The 16,375-nt window shown below is 50.2% G+C and overlaps 2 protein-coding genes across 18 annotated transcripts in view; one reads left to right on the top strand and one right to left on the bottom strand.

Moving 5' to 3' along the window:
- Window positions 1-32: 32 nt before the first annotated feature.
- ZBTB25 (zinc finger and BTB domain containing 25) lies at window positions 33-4,983 on the bottom strand. 7 transcript variants are annotated; one of them, XM_056492384.1, is made up of 3 exons: window positions 4,357-4,983; window positions 2,760-2,939; window positions 33-1,619 (listed from the first exon to the last, which is right to left on the bottom strand). In XM_056492384.1, exons 2-3 carry the CDS (start codon window positions 2,930-2,932, stop codon window positions 482-484), a joined length of 1,311 nt encoding a protein of 436 aa, XP_056348359.1. In that variant the 5' UTR covers window positions 2,933-2,939; window positions 4,357-4,983; the 3' UTR covers window positions 33-481. The 7 variants fall into 7 exon arrangements, with proteins under 7 accessions (XP_056348359.1, XP_056348360.1, XP_056348357.1 ...); XM_056492385.1 differs by lacking the exon at window positions 4,357-4,983 and adding an exon at window positions 4,080-4,340; XM_056492382.1 differs by lacking the exon at window positions 4,357-4,983 and adding an exon at window positions 3,600-3,679.
- An 816-nt stretch (window positions 4,984-5,799) lies between these two features.
- The window catches only part of ZBTB1 (zinc finger and BTB domain containing 1), a 29,015-nt gene continuing 18,439 nt past the window's right edge, over window positions 5,800-16,375 (top strand). Inside the window, exon 1 of one of the 11 annotated variants that reach the window (XM_056492374.1) lies at window positions 5,800-6,583. The gene's annotated coding sequence lies outside the window, so the exon portion shown is untranslated. Of the gene's footprint in view, window positions 6,584-6,645; window positions 6,803-6,893; window positions 7,270-7,306; window positions 7,414-7,699; window positions 8,100-13,851; window positions 16,077-16,375 lie in introns of those variants that run through there. The other 10 variants (XM_056492368.1, XM_056492373.1, XM_056492377.1 and 7 more) reach the window with 10 other exon arrangements.

The raw sequence follows: 16,375 nt of genomic DNA, 5'->3' as shown, positions 1-16,375 counted from the left end.
CTGCAGTTACATGAACAACATGAACTTCAGGATTCATCTCCTTGAGATATTTATTTTCATTAAAAACAAACTGTTTGGGAAACACAATACATATTTCCCTCTACACTTCCATCCATCTGGTTTCAGAAGAGCAATTCTATGGGATACAAACAGTCCTAGGCACCACACAGAGTACTAGACAATGTTTAAACCTCACACCCAGCAATACAGCCTTAACTCCAGTAAAGCAGAGTAGGACTAAGTTCACATTCAGGAAAAACATAACTGAGTTACACGGAGGCTTCCAAGAAGGACTTAGATGGGATTTAGCTCAAGTTTAAAAGTTAGAGAAGTAAAAAAAAGCAAGTACACAAATCAAAGTACACAGTCCTTCACAGTTATCTCAGCGGTGAGGGGAATGATGGCTCCAGAAATCAGCTGCACAGAGCTCCCTAGGCGGAGAATGCCAAAACATCCAGTTTCAGCATGTGAAGGGAGAGAATTACTCTACCAGGATCGTATCAACGCTTTCTTGGATGAGATCTGACTCCAGTATGCATTCATCTAAGTGGTCTTGGGACAAGCTGGAGCTCTTAGCCACGCTCTCGCTGTCACAGTAGGGGTGGAACCTGGGGGTGGCAGGGCTCTCCAGCCGCTGGCAGCGGCCGTACTTGTGCTGCTTCCCTCTGTGCGTGTACATGTGCTCCAGCAGCTGGCTCTTCCGGAAGAACGCGCGGCCGCACACGGTGCAGCTGACCTTTCTCTTTCTTGAGAAAGAAAAGTTACAGTTCAACTCCACCGGCTCGTGGTCCTTGGAGATGAGGGAGAGCTGCCCGATCTGCAGAGGCTCCAGGTCGCTGCAGCTCGGGTGCTCCAGCTGATGCTCATCCTCCTTGAGGAGGAAGGCCCCGAGGTGACGGCCGTCGCCAGGCTCCCTGTCCTCAGCCAGAGGCTGCACCTCCCCCAGGTCGCTGCTCTCCAGGATGGAGGCGGGCACGCCGAAGGGCAGCGAGCCCGAGACGTGCGTGTGCAGGTGCTGCCGCAGCCCCTCGCGCGACTCGAAGCGCTCCCCGCAGTAGTGGCACAGGTGCACCCTGAGGCTGCCCTTGGCAAAGACGGGGCTCGCCACCTCCGGAGAGGGCGGCGTGCAGCTCTGGGACACCACGGGCTCCGAGTCGCACCGCTCCTGCTTGATGGAGACCGAGAGCTTGGGGCGCTCCTCGGCCGGCTTGGCCAGAGCCGCGGGCTGGGCCGAGGGGCGCGCGCCCTGCTGCTCCAGGGGGCCGTCGTCCAGGCCGATGGCCAGCGACAGCTGCAGCTGGGGGTGATCGCCCTGCGCCGCAGCCCTGCTCCCCGCCTTGGGCAGGCTCTCCTTCGCTCCCAGGCGCTCCTTTGCCAGCTTGTGAGCCGTGGAGATCTGGATCCCGTACAGGTTGGAGGACTGCACCGGCTCTGGGGAGAAGGCCTGGTTCATCTCGATGGCGATGTGGGACAGGTGGTCTGCGTGCAGAAAGCGGATGCCCTCCTCCAGTCGGCTCTGGCTAACAGTCTGCTTTGGCCCTTTCCCAGTGTACATGATATGTAACAAGTAACTAAATATGTCAGGCTGGATGTCTGTAGGCTGAATTTTTATGCACTCGCTGAAACAAAACAGATGATTAAGTACATAAAGGCATCCAAATCCTGATCCATTACCTGCCCATTTGCTGTGAGAGCGCTTTTACAAGCAGCATTCCCTGCCAAGCCCTGCAGAAGTGCAGAAGCTCTGTTTGCAAAGCCAAGTGCCTGAGTCTGCATTTATCTCTGTGATTCTGAAGACCATGTGCACAACTGCAGCTGAGGCTGGTGCAAGTGACCAGCCCTGGCCACCCTGTCCCTCCCATGCAGAGCCAGCTGCACCCACACAGCACTGCAGTGATGCCATGCAAGCTGTGCATCACCAGTGTGTGCCACACCACTTATTGAAGTAATAAATTCAGCTGCCAGTACTGTGTAATCTTTATGAGCATTGCACTTGAGTGTCAACAAACAACATCCACAGGGAAAAGCAGTCAACTCCTCTCACTTCCAGCCAAGGGACAATGCAGGTGATCCTAAAGATTATCTTGCTGACCTGCTGGAGGCCATGACCCTCAGAAAGGAAGGGGAATGAAGAAGGGTTTAAGCAGCCAACCCCAGGTCAGAGGCCAGACCTTGGCACTGCTGTTGTTATACCTGCTGAACCACTCCTGACCTGGCCAGGTGAAGCATGTGAATAACAGGCTGAAATGAATTGATGATCTCTGTCTCAGTTCTTATCTGCAAAAGCCTGAAGCAAAGAACTGTGATAAGGCCACAGCTTCTTGATTGTTTCAAGCCTGTGGATCCTGCCAGAAAGGACAGTCTCACCCAGCAAGCTTGACTACAGCCTAAGGCAAAGTACTGGACATATTGCACATGGGAAGGAGGTACCAGGATATCCCTGGATTCCAAATCTGCAAGGTTGTCACTGCAGGAAGATGGTGGTAGTTACATGCTTTATTTATCAGGTCACACAAATGTCTCATCTCCAAAATGCAGGGTCTGATGTTGCCATGTGCTGATTAAGAAAGTGGTTTTAAAGGGCAGAATGCTCTGGACTGGATTGTTAAGAGAGCCAAGGCCTGTGCTGGATTAGGAAAATAATCTCAGGCCATCTAACATCCCCACTGATGCTCTTTCAGACTTCATACCTTTAGAAAGAAGAAAAAGCAGAATCTTGAGAGTGGTAAAAGGACAGGACAAGAGCTGTGTGTTCTTACCTCGTCTGATGAATAAATATCATCTTAAAATAGTTTGAAAAAGCAGCGAGCACCGCTCTGTGGGCTTTGAAGTAAACGTCTCCAATGGCAACTGTGCAGTCACACAGAAAGCCAAACTCCCGCTGCATGTTCAGCTGCTGGAGGAGGAGGACGCTGTGGCCGGTGGTATCCATGGTGTGCCTGGGAGCAAGGGAACAAGATGTTCACCTCATTAAGAAATCAGAGAGCTCCCAAAGGCCCTAATGTTCATGCTCACCACCGAAACGAGATGGACGCCTGGCATGGAGCCCCCTCCCTCCTCCAGATGGTCCCTGCACCCCAATTTAACAGTTTCTCCTTCCGAGACCACCGCTGCTGCTCAAACCCACGACCGATGAGCTCAAGACCTCTGGGGGACTTTTCCATCTGCCAGCTACACTCAGAGATGCTTCTCCCGCTGATTTAGTACGCTGCGTGGGGTGTCAGCACTAACTTTAAACCTGGCTGGCGTTTTCCCTGTGACCTGACGGCGCTTTCTGCTGCCCCGGGGGCACAGGGGAGCGGGGCCGAGCGGGTCCGAGCGCGGCGGCCCCGGCACAGAGCAGCGCTGTGCGCCCAACAAAGCCCCCATTGTGAGGGCCGAGCCGCCCTCGCCCCGCCCCGCCCCGCCAGCGGCCCCTGCGCAAATAAACGCTGATATTTGCTATTGTTTCCGCACAAAATTATTGAGGGGGGTGGTGGGATGGAGACGCGGCACGCAGCGGGAGGCGCTGAACGCGGCCTCCCCGAGGCGCGGGCCCTGCGCTCCCTCCCGGCCCGGCCCGGCCCGGCCCGGCTCCCCGCGCCCGCGCAGCCGCTTACCCGCGCGGAAGCGCCGCCGCCGCCCGCCCCCGCGGCCCGCCCGGCGGATGGGGTGGGCGCTGCCCCCCCGCGCTTCCTGCCGGCCCGGGAGCGGTGGGCAGGGATGGGCAGGGATGGGCTTCTCCCGGGAAACGCCAGCGCGGCCCCGGCGCGGCGGTGGGCGCGGCCCCTGCGCGGCTGTGTGAGGGAGGGAAACAGCGGGTGCACCCCTCCGGGGGATTTTTTTGGGAGGGTGCGTGTTTCCAAAGGCGTCGCGCTGGGCTGGGGGGCTTGGCTTCTTCATCGCCCAGTGGCGGAGTGTGGTCTGCTGAGCGCCTCAGATCTCGGCATAAAGTGGGTGAGGGGTGTTTGTTGTTGGGTTTGGGTTTTGGGTTTTTTTAACAGAAAAAAAAAAGAAAAAAAAAAAGAGAAAAAAGTAAAAGCTTCCCCGGTCTGGCCGCTCGTGAGAATGGATAAGAGGACAGGATCTGGCTTCCTCACCAATGTCTGCGGCCTCTGCTGCTTTAAGCACCGCGATTCCTCAGGACGCACCGTGACTCTGCCCGGCCTCCTCCAGGCGCACAGGGATGGTAACCCGGGGTTATTTTAGGTGATTTAGCTGTGCCGGGTGAGGTGCCAGGCAGAGGAGGAGGCACTGGCGGCAATCCCATCCCCACCGCGATTGCCTGGCCACCAGCAGCCCCTCCCGAGGGTCCCTGAGCCCCGCGCTCCGCTCTGGCGCAGTGCAACATCTGAGCGGTCCTTCCGTGAATCTTACCAAACTGCATCCTGAACCTGTTCAAACGCCCAGTCCGTACAGCGTCCTGCTGCCACCGGGTTAATTTCATGTTCACACGTTGTTTTTTCAGCTGGAAAAGGCGGTGAAAATCACTATTTGAGTGCTTTTGTCATGATTTTGGTGCAGTTTCCAAGATCTATCACTACCACCTCCTCCATGGCATCTCTGCTGACTCAGGGCCTCTGCAGAAGAAATTCAGTGCCTGAGATCATCCCTCTTGGTTTCCTCTCAGCATTTGATAGTTTGTAGTCCATTTTCTTATTGCATCCCCATAACTGCAATTCTTGAATATTTAAGGCAAGTAATGCCCCTGGCCACCAGAATGCATCAGCTTATGGGGCTGTTTCCAGGCAGCCTGAGCCTCGGTGGATGATGAAGATGGGCTGAGAGATGACAAAGCGTAGGCTCCGAAGCATTTTCATCCATGTGTTTGCTGCTTATCCCTCTGACCAGCACAGCTTTATCTTTTATTTCTTCTATTTTAAATATAAAACTCACAGGACTAGGGGACCATCTTTCCCTCCTGTGTTTGCACAGCAGCAGAACTGAGAGATCATGGAGCTATAATCCTGCTGCTCCTATAAATATCAGTAGCCACTTTTCTTCCTCAAAGAAGGTTGGCAGTAGGTGGCTCAAGGTTTTGTACTCTGTTTTGGGTTATTTAACATATTTATTAACCTGCATACAGAGTGAGTCGCTATTTGCAGATGGCATGTTATTTATTTAAATGTTTAATTATTTACATGTTATTTAGGTTGACTCTGGTCCAAAGAGGACTTTGAAGAGCTTCAGAGAAACCAGAGCCAACCTGATGAAAGCAGTGGTGAGGAATGAAATTTGGTGTTTTGCTGTAAAACACAGGCGATGATATCACTCATCTCAGCCAATACAGGGTGACACAACTTACGCTGGTGGGTCAGAAAGACTTCAGGACATAATCACAGCTCTCTTCATGGGTATCTCTGCTCCCTCCTTCTCAGTGGTCAGAAAATAATAATTTTTTTTAAAAGTAAATTGGAAAGGAAAGTGTGGTGGGAGGGCAGTAGGAACAGGGGTGGTGAGAAAGGGGGACTGCCTCATGCCCCACCTTACCGGAGCTGGCAGGAGCTCCTGCTGTGACACACATGGGACAGAGCAAGAGGCTGCACAAGCCCCTCATGGGCACTCTTGGCTTGTGCTGCCCTGAGATGTCTAAAGAGGTGGGGAGAAGAAGACTCTTGAACCATAAGAGAAGCAAGTTTTCAGTGTGATTTGAAAACCACGACTCTGCTGGTTTATGGAGGCCGCTTATTTAACTTCCTATAAAACAGGAAAACCTACAAAGTAGCTGTAGTCTGGGGGTCCCTCCACCTTCTGTGGGAGCTGGTGTCTTACAGCCACAGAGGTTTGTTTTTTTTTCCCCTTGGCACTGCTACACACTCCTGAGGCAAGGCTGAAGCAGAGTGAGAGGAGAAACGGGATTTTTCAGACACATTCTGAAAGACATATTTTGAAGGCTCCGTTTTTATTCTGCAGTGGTTAGAAAATCCCCAGACAGACCCAGAAGGAAGGGTTGATCCTCCATTTGGAAACTTGGATTGTGTTACTTGGGTTTGTCCTGTTTGCTTACACAGTGGAGGGATGCTTCAGGAAAACCTTCGGGGTCATTGAAGCAGGGATGGATGCCAGTACATTTTAACATTGTGGCATTTTATTTTGTCGCCTTTTTTTGTTACTTTTGCCATTTTCGAATATGTAATAAAACCTCTTAGTTTTGCTATGATTACGTTTTCCCCTCTGGCTTGTCAGATACTTCGAGAGATCTCAGTTGCAGCAACATAAAAAGAATGGGATCGCCAGAAACTGAATGATGGAGCTGTGTGGATTAAACACTTACAATGCTTGTGCTGAAAGACAAATGCCATTTTGGGGGTGGAAAAGTCAAGTGGCAAGACCTGGAGGAAAGCCTGACCTGGCTTATGTTTTCTCTCAGATCTATGGCAGATAGCAGGGGGGCCGGAAATCCCACTTACTCACATGGGATAGTTCCGGAGAAAGCTGGATGTTGTCAGACAGGAGAGGTCCAGACACTGGTGGGAAGAAGGCCTGGGACAGCTCCTGGAAGGATGAAAAAAAGCGCTGTCCTCGGGATCTGTGACAGAGCGTGGCGGTGGCTGCCAGCCCTGTGCTCCTGCATCACCGTGAAGCTCCAGGAGGGAGGGCGGAGGTATTAACGTGTGAAATAGCAGTGAGAAGGAAATACTTTCTCACGCAGCTTGCAGTGGCTTTCTCGCAGCCGAGCTGCCCCAGGCGGGGGCCGTGGGGCTGCGGGTGCAGCACTCCATCGCCGGACACCCACACGGGTGACCGGAGCCTCCCCGCCAGCACCGGCCGCGGCTGGTTCGGGGGGAGAGCAGCGACCTCCAGTTGGCTGCGGCGAGCCCGGGTGCGCGGGGAAGGGGCGGACTGGGGGGGCCGGGAGAGCAGCGAGGCGGCACAGCCCGGCCGCGGGGTCCCGGTGGGCGCTGCCCCGCCGCGGGGCCGGGGGGCTCCGCCGGAGGACGGGGAGGAGCCGGGCACAGGGGGGCTCCGGCAGCGCCAGCCCGCGCCGCGCCGCGTCCCCGGCGGCATGGGAGGAGAGCGGAGCGCGGCAGGGAGCCGCCCGCCGGGCCCCGGCATTGGCGGCGGCGCAGCAGCGCTGGCAGCGGCGGCGCCGGGAGCCGCGGCCGCCGAGGGGAGGGGTCCGGCTCCGTGCGGTCGCGGCGGAGCCGGCGCTGCGGCAGCGGCAGCGCGGCGGGGCGGAAGTCCTTTGTTGCAGCCGCGGCGGCAGCGGCAGCAGCAGCAGCAGCAGCGGCGGGAGCGGCGCGGGCACGGCTCCCCGTCGGCGGCCGCCGCCTCTCTCCCCGCGCCGCGGTAAGCGGGGCCCGGGGGCCGCCGCCGGGACCCGGGGAGGAGGAGGCGGGAGGCGGCCGCAGCTCCGCCGGCGGCGGGAGGTGGGAAGTGCCGAGCGGCGGCGTGGCCCGGCGCGGCCCGCCATAGTGGCGGCGGCGCTGCCAGGTAGGGGCTTTCCAGCCGCGGCCGGTGCCTGGCCGGCGGCCGGCGCGGTGACCTTGCGCCCGGCGGCCGGGCCGGGCACGGCGCGGAGCGGAGCGGGCACCGCGCGGGGGCTGAGCGGCGGCGCCGCGGCGGCGGCTCCGGCTCCGGATCGCTCTTTTCCCTCCCCTGCTGCCCTCCCTCCTTCTCTCCGGGGGTCGCGGCGGGCGCGCCCCACCCGCGGGGCGGAGGTCGGGGGATGCCGCGCTGGAGAGCGAGAAGCGGCCTAGGGAGGTGCAGGGGCGAGAGGCGGGGAAGGGAAGGGCACCGCGCCGCCCGCGTGGCTCCGGGGCTCGAAGTCGCGGTAAACATCTCGAGTGCCGCTATCGCGCCTGGCCCCGGCCCCCGCCGTGGGTCCCGCCGCTTCTCTTCCTTTTGTCTGCACAAAATAAACGCCCCAAAACTTCGAGCGAGTTGCGGTAGTTTAGCGAAAAACGGAGCGGAGCTGCAGCCCGGAGGGAACGCTCCACCCTGCCAGGCAGGAGACTTGGGTTTCACTCGGGGCTGGCAGAGCGCTGGATCGCCGTGGAGGCGGCTGGAAAGGAAGGGGAATACTTTTGTCACAGAAAAAACAAGCTCTGTGCCGCTCCGGGAGCGGTGTCGAAAGTCTCGTTCTTCAAAGGACGCCTCTTTTCTGCTCGGATAGAAAGGTAGTTGAAGAGAGTAGAGGAAATGGGACTGAAAACGCTGTGAGTTTGGGGCTGGGGTTTTATTCCTCTCTATTTTTCAGGATTTTTTGTAACTCAGTTTCTCAAGTTTACCGTGTTTCAGCTGATACAGGAGTGCCGGTTCCTCTTGACGTGTAGGCGTTGGTAAACGGGTAGCATGGCTTGGATGCTGCTTAATATTTGGGTGTTTACTGCCAGGTTGTCATTTGCTTGCATTATTTCCCTCGCACTCGAGTATCGCAAGGTACAACACGCACTGCAAAACTATCCGGGGTTGCAACAGTGCGGTGTTCCTTAGGCATTTAATTACACTAAACAAACATTCCTTTAATTAAAGGTGTTTGTTTAACATTCCTCATTACAGCTCTTGGAAAAGCCCACAGAGCAGCCGTGAACAGGGTGATGCGGGCTTCTCGTTTTTGCCGAATTACAAGTTAAGCTTTCATGGCGAGCGGGGGAGAGGCGTTGGGACCATATGGCAGTGGGGAAAACCGGCCAAACGCGAGCGGTTGCAGAGATTTTCCTAAGCAGCAGCAGCAGCACAGCGAGTTGATATGATGGTGGAGAGATTTTTGGATAAGTGGCCAGAAAGCCTAAGGAGTAACAAGTAGTATTAGTTGCACTGTGCTGATGTCTGAGGTTGCAGGGAACCAGCAGGCACCCACTGGGGGGTTGGATGAAGGTAATGAAGATGTGGGTTGGTGCTGTGTGGGAAGCTCCGAGAAATAATAGAAGCCACTTCTTCCTAGTAGCCAGAAAGTTTTGTGTGGAATAAGATCACAGACTTAACAGATGCTTCAGCTCTGCTTGCACAAGTCTTTCCCTTCATCAGACTCAACCACTGTTGTCACTGGCACAGGAATTAGCAGTGATTACGTTGAGAGTGTTCATGCCAACCAAGGATTTGGGTTTTTAGATGCTTTCTTACTTGAATGTGAGTGGCTGCTTCTTTCACAGATTTCTGGTCTTGCTGACAGTGGAGAGCTGTGAAAATCCAGGATGGACAAAGCCACAGTAGCTGTTTACCTGCTGGATGGGAAGAGAATAGCTGCTCAGAACTGAGATAGTGAAAGTCTCCTGATACAAGCCCGGTGTCCTTTCTCTTAGTTGTTACACCTGGGCCTTTTACTAGACTTGTTCTGGACCTCATACACATGTAGAGTGAGAAGCCATGTGTTCATTTTTCAGTTTGGGCAGTGGCTCTCCAGCAGCTGGGTTATTCTGCCCTGCCTTTGCTTGGGAATGGTAAACACCCTCACCCAAAGAATTCTGCTGTGGACACAGTGTGTGGGCACAACAGCTGACATCATTTGCATGAGGACCGTTTATATCCTCACATTGGTCTGGTAATTTTTAATTTGTGCACACAGTGTCATTGCAAAACTCCAGAATTCACTGGCTGTTGCCTTTTCTCCCCCATATAAGACTTATTTAATTGGATGGAGACCTTAGTAGCCTTATTTTTATGTTTAGTATGCTGAAAGTAAAATGTGAAACATTTAAGACCAGGAAGAGTCAAGAAAACCTGTAGTCTGATCTGTGTGTCACAAGTTACTGTGCTTCATTCATGTGCATCCAACAACTTGTTACACTGAAGTGCAACCTGTATTTATCCAAGGATCCTTTCCTGGAAGGCACCTGTGACTTCATTTGAGGGTCTCAAGATATGGTTAAACCACCAAGATGCCTCCAGAAGTTGAAAGTTGGTGTAACTCAGAGAGCCAAGATGAAAAGGCTGCTCTTTCTGCTGCAAAGCATAAATTGGGTGTCATAGTTTTTCCCCCACTAATTGTTTCTTTTAAACATATCATTACCATGTTGCCTGACAGCTGTAAAGGTGCCAGATAAAAGATAACTGTGACTTTCTAGAGTCAACCTTTGTGGCTAGCAAGTTACTTTAAAGGAGTGCATAAGGTCTCTCTAGGACTTCTTCTCCCTAGATCTGATCTAAAGTTGGTTGAAGTTGATATGGGGCTTTAGCACAAATTCAGTTATTTTTTTTTCTATCAAGCTGTATTCCTTGTCTTTTGAGGAGTGTTCTGACCTAAGACCATAGACCATAGTTAGCATCTTAACTAACTTTCAGTTAGCAGTTGAGAAGCATAACTTGCTAAAATTTGACGTCTGTTTCTCATTTGTGGGCATGGATGCTGAATCAGCAGAGAGCTGCTGGCTGAGCAGTGGAGAAAAGGGCATCCAGGAGCTCTGACAGCTCTTGCTGGAAGCTTTGGAGCATCTTCCCTTCCCCTGGTTCAAATCTAGCCCAAATGCCATGAAACTTGTTCCTGTTCATTGTCCAGGAGTCTGTTTAAAATGAGATGGTTCAGCCATTGGGATGTGTCTGAAGATGAGTATCTGCCCCATTGGAATCATCTTCCCAACTGGCATGCCTGAAAGGCAGGCAATTGGAGGGACTGGGAGAGGAGGATAAATTATACCTTTAGTCCTTCATAGCCTGAATAATGAGCTTAATTACATTTTCCCTGCCACTACATGGAATTCCCATAGCTGTTTTAATTTATGATCAAGGCTATGCTTGCAATGCAAACTGATCCCTACTCACTGTTGGGGTGGACAATTACCACCTGGCCCCAAGTTCTTTGCTGTTTTTTCAGTGTTTGTGTAAACTGAGACACCCAGAGCAGTATCTGTGGCTTCTTATTGAGTATATCTAGGTAGAAATTGTAGCCTTTTAACAGCTCTGTGGTCAGTGCAGTAGCCAAACACATTAAATTCTTGGGTGTTGTGTGGAGAATTTCTACATGTTCTGTAGGATTTTCTGCAGCATATCAATGCTGTCATTTAGGAATCCAGGTTTTTTGGTAGATCTGACCCACAATAGCAAAATTAGGGGGAAGAGTTCTTGGGAACCCACACCAGGGTGGGGTATGGAGGCAGACAGTGATGGGGGGATTTGCTTCCTGATCCTCCTGTGCTTGTTTTTTGGATAACTGGGCGTTGTTTGCTTGAGGTTTTCCTGTCTCATTTTCTATTAGCACCAAATTCCCCACTCATTTATTACACTTTTGTCCAGCCTGTTCTTGGTTTCCAAAGAAAAGCAGCCAGTAACTAAACATGTAAGTGCTATGTTTTTGCCTGCTCAGCAGTGGAAATGCTGGGTTTTGAAAACCACCTACTAATTTTAGGAGCCGAAAGGCTCCTGAATTCTGAATCTTGTGGTATGTCTGTTTTAAAGACAGAGAAGTTAGCAAAAGAACTTCACTACTTCTTTGCTTGAGGACTTCTTTTACTTCTTTTGTTTTAAAACATTTCAGAAAACTTCGAGTGTGAGGAAATTATGGCATGGAGCTGTAGTAAATATTTTTTTTTTCTTGTTACCAGACTTACAAACAATGTAATTGGTAAGTGTAGTAGTGCAACTTAACCTTGTCCATGGTCACATCTGAATAATATCTAAGTGGTGCTTCAAAAGAAAAGCCTCATGGCAGACCAGTAACTTGAGTCAAAGCTTGGCTGTGTAAAAATAAATATTTTCTAGGGAAATAAAATGCGTCTGGAGATTTGGAGTTTGAAAATCAGAGTGAAAATACCCAAGTCAGATACCTTCAGTTTTCTTTTTCATATCAGATGCTTTTCTAGCACAGTTTTTCAGAACACTTCTGCATCATTCAGTATTGCTTACAATGTGGCCTATGCTGCATTTACTGCACAAATCAATCACTGCTGAAGATGGAGTTCCTTGGGTTCCTCGTGGACTTGTGAGGTTGGTGCCTCCAGGATTTGGATGCTTCACCAAGTGTGCTAGTCCACTGGGCAAGTGGTTTGTGATTCTCCTGTCTTTGAAAAAGAGCATCAGAAATAATTAAAAGCTTTGGATTGACAAACTGCATAGAGCTTTAATTTTCCAAGATACTTGGTGTTTAATACATAGGATAGCTCCCACTGGCCTCAATTGCCACCAGTAGTGTTTACCTGTGTGAATAAATTGGACATCCAAAAAAATGCAAGCCAGATTTATTAAAAGAACCAAAACAGAAAGGTTGAAATTACTTGTCCTGGCACTGGCAGCAATGGGATGATGTTCTCCAAGCAGTGTTCATTGCTGGGAGATCCTCCTTTTTGTCCCTCACATTTCATTCACTTCACATCCACCAAATGCTTGGCCAGATGAGCAGGGATCTTGTCTTGTACTGCTCAGATCCTGGACTGATCCAGAGGATGTGCTGAGTAAGGGAAATTTTGGTAAGAAGGGTGGAAGAATACACTATAATGTATACATAATATATGTGTATACCTTGAATTTTCTGGAAAAAGTCCTGTTTTTTTTTTTCTAAAGCAAACTTCAAAAATAGTTTGCAGTACTTGATCCACCCACATGAGTGATAAATGCAGATTGCTGCCATTTTAGCAATTAACAAAATAATGATAAACTACCATTTTCTGAGAGCCTGCTCTTGTTGGGAAGGAGTTTGTCAGCAAGCCTGTCATGCTTGTTGATGGCAAAGGGCTGGCAGGAATTTGGGGTGCAGTTCCTGCTCTGGGGACGTGAATGCTGTAATTGTTTTCCACCCATTCCCCAGAAAGAGCTGGTCTGGTTTTTTTATCCCTTCTGCCCTAGACCCTGCAGCCTGGCTCTTCCCAGCCCCTTGCCCAAGTGGCTTTTTCACTCTTTAGACTCTCATTGCACCCATTTTTAATTCCCACTGCTGCTTCCTAATTCCCACTGCCCTTCTCTTGGCTCAGCACTGCGCTCCCAAGCTGCCATTTTCTTCTCTCTAGATTTCCAGAGGGTTTCCATCACATCCTTCTGGCATTTCCCCATCTCCCTGTGTTTTCCCTGGATCCCCTGCTGGCTCTGGCTCTCCCTCAGCCAGAACTGGGCATCCTCTCCATCAGCACAGGGAAGCTGAGACCCCGTGGTGAGCTGTGCTGTGGAGCAGTCTCCAGGAGACTTTGCTATCAGCTGTGCCATTGTGGAGGTGGCACATGGAATCAAGGAATGGTTTGGGTTGGAAGGGATCTTTAAATGCCATCTAGTCCACCCCCCTGCAATCAGCAGGGTTATCAATAAAATCAGGCTGCTCAGAGCCAAATCCAGCCTGGCTTTGAGTGTTTCCAGGGATGGGGCATCCACCACCTCTCTGGGCAACCTGTGCCAGGGTCTCAACACCCTCATAATAAAAAAGTTCTTCCCTCTGTCTGAATCAACCCTTTTGTGGTTTAAAACCATGTCAGAGCTCTGTGCAAAAGGGGATTTCATTGTGGATGGCTCAGGTAGGCCTCTGTGTACTAAGCAGCTGCAAGAGGATCAAATGTTCTCAGCGAGGCTGCAATCTGAAGTTTTAACAACTAATAAAAATCTTCAGTGTGAATAAACTGATAATTTGTACCTTCTCCCTCTCAAGCATATAGCTTGGCCAAATTTGGGCAGATTTTTATATTGTGACAACATATCTAAGCCATAACGCTTTCTCCCACATAATATGTCTCCTCAAAGATTTTGGAAGAAAAACTTCTAATTTCTAAATGAAAAAGTAATAATCTGCATACATGAAAGATTTTTCTTACCCTCATTTTTGGAACCGTTTTGGCTGAGCTTTTCTGTGGAGGAGGGAAAAGTAATCAGTCCAAGGTTTCAGAAGGAAAGTTTTGCCATTGCTGGTTGAAATGTGTCGAAGTTTTAAATAGCCCAACACAGGCTCTCGTGGTGGGAAGTGACATCCAGCAGGTTAATACAGCATACAGGTTAATACAGAGGGAGGATGCCAGGACTTGCATTAACACAAATACCCTGATACACTCTGTTTTAATACCTGCATGTAGTACTGCTGTGGTAGAAACCAAGTACATGTCAAACCCAAAACCTTGCCATCCTGCTCAAGCAGCCTCGTGCTCCACCCTTTTTCCCTGAGTGGTGACAGTGCCAGTGGGTCATTGTTGCATGTCAGGATCCATGTGCTGAAAGCTTTGCAGGAATTGATGTGTCAAAAGGAGAAATACCTTTTACCATTTTTAAAGAAGAAGATCTGAAAGGTGGCTTTGTGTGCTGTCACTCATTGTTCCCACCATCTGGAAATGACCCCATCTGCAGGTGCCTGCAGATAGTTTGTGACCACCTGTTCTAGTGGCTTGCTATTGCTGTTTTTCTATTGGAGGACACAGTGGAGTATATTTAGTGTAAAAAACCCACAGTTAAATAAAACATTTAGAACTTGCCACTTTATGAGGATGGGGAAGTTGACATGAGCTGTCCTGAGCCTTTTCTCAGTTGGCAGCTCAAACCAAGAGACCAGTAATACCTTAGACAGCATCATCTCATTTTCTCATTGGTTTTCACTCTTAGAATGTGGAAGCTGAAGTTAAATTTTTATCATTATGCAGCTGCCATTCTTAATACAATAGATTGAGTTACATTTAAGCATCTAATGAATTGCCTCAAATCCAAAACACTTTACCACTTGGAAGAATATGAAGTGCCCTTTTATTATTACTTGGTGTGAAGAGCTTTGCTGTTCTTCACAGAAACATCTGAAATCACCCAGTGACACAGGCAGTTATCAGTTTTTGTAGAGAAGGTGTGAAGTTGTTTCAGAGGTTCTCCTGCTTTCAAAGCCACTGCCTTGCAAGTTAGTAAAAAAGAGAAGTGGATTCCATGCAATGAGTTGCATTTCTGCAGTGGACATCACTGAGCCAAACCAATCTGAGAATTATTATGACAGGGTGTTAGCCTGGAGTTCTGGGTGTGGAGGGTTGTGTTGAGAGGAGAGGAGCAGCTGCCATTCAGATGCTCATCATCAGTGTAGTTCAACCCAAATCTCAAGCTTCCTGTTGCCAGACAAGATCTTGTGCTGGTGGTGATCCATAGGAGCTGCTGTGTGAGTTGGCAGTAGGGAATATTGCTGGGTGGGGTGAGCACGTTCTTTTCTCGAGAGCTTGGGAGCCTTGCTGCCCTGGCAGTCCTTTGTGGAATGAAGAACGGGGACTTAATGCTAGGTTTGCTGTTTAACAAGGCAGGCAACGCCTAGGACTTGCGAATTCAACGCTAATTGTGGAATTTAATTTCTCTACCCATTTTTCCCCCTAGGAGATGTAAGCTGTTAGGAAAATAAGAAGAAAAATGGAGCATTTGTGTGTGTATTGTGTTTAAATTTTGGACAATTGAAAGAGTAGTTGCAAATCAATCCATGCATTTCACTGAGTCATAAAATGCCCTTTAGTATATGTTATTTGCTAGCCTGTACTTTATTTGTACAAACCTCTTACAGTTATTTGCATTGTTTGCAATAACCTTTCAAAATGTTAAGAATCCTCATTACTGCTTTATGTTTTTCATTTCAATTAGGGTGTTCTCTATACCCTCTTCTGCCTCCTCACCCCCTCAGCCTGTGCAGTTGGAACAGCTTTTGTGTATCAGTAAAGGTTTTCCAAAGTGAGTCGTGATTAGGCATTGGCCACACTTGGTGAAGTTTGTCTTTAATCAAACGCACACCTCCTGTATACAGTGCATTTCTTCTGGATATTTTTTGTTAACATAAATCATGATATTTTCTTCCTCTTTTCTCTTGAGAACAAGTTAGTCCTTTCACACAGAGCAGCCCCCAGCACTGGCAGACCTTTCTCTCCAGTCTTTGCCGAGGCTTCATTTCACATGGCTCCACCTCTGGCTCTCTCAGTTCTCCATTGCCGAGTTTTTCTTTGTCCGGTTTCCCATCTACGTGTTTTGGTTACATTTCAGCTCTCTGAACGAGTGGTTTTGAGAGCAGTTGGAGGCACGGCGTGCACCACTTCCTGCCTCTGCAGTCCCTGTGGCTGTCACGCAGCTCGCCTGGTCACCATCTGCAGCGGGCTCGAACGTGGGACGTGCCACCGCAGCCCGGCTGCCCTCTGCTTCTGAGAAGGCGTTTCAGTTTGCAGTTCCTGGTCTGCAGGACGCCTTGCAGAGAAGGTTCAGATGGTCCCTCAGCTGCCACGAAGAGCAAAATGTGTGGAGTAGCTTGTGTGGGTGCTCTGTTGTCTCTTAATTTCCTTTAATGGGGAGGGAAAGACCAGTTTGAGCCTGGCGTGGTTTCCAGTGTGCGTTGCATCATGTGCCCATTGGACTGGCAGGTAAAAAGGCAAGTTGAGACTGAAGAGTGGTTTCTGACAGCCAGCTCACCTTGTATAGGTGTTGTCCTGGGGCCATCTTACAGAAGTCTACCCTGTGAAGTTTTTGAAGTTCTGCGTTCATAATTAATATCTGAAAACCTTGGCTGTAGGACTTTGAGATATATTTGTTAATTTATATTCTAGCAGCTCTG

This window comes from Oenanthe melanoleuca, chromosome 5 (assembly GCF_029582105.1).
Source record: "Oenanthe melanoleuca isolate GR-GAL-2019-014 chromosome 5, OMel1.0, whole genome shotgun sequence".
Lineage (NCBI taxonomy): Eukaryota > Metazoa > Chordata > Aves > Passeriformes > Muscicapidae > Oenanthe > Oenanthe melanoleuca.
The sequence above is the reverse complement of the archived record's forward strand: the minus strand, read 5'-3'. Positions and strand labels throughout refer to the sequence as shown.

What these genes read in the sequence shown, in the direction of transcription:
- ZBTB25 (XM_056492379.1), bottom strand. Translation starts at nt 3,164, where the DNA reads ATGGAAAAGTCCCCCAGAGGTCTTGAGCTCATCGGTCGTGGGTTTGAG. An exon ending in GCGTCCATCTCGTTTCGGTG is followed by an intron (nt 2,940 to 3,015) that starts GTGAGCATGAAC and finishes CCTTGCTCCCAG; the next exon opens with GCACACCATGGATACCACCG. An exon ending in ATATTTATTCATCAGACGAG is followed by an intron (nt 1,620 to 2,759) that starts GTAAGAACACAC and finishes GTTTTGTTTCAG; the next exon opens with CGAGTGCATAAAAATTCAGC.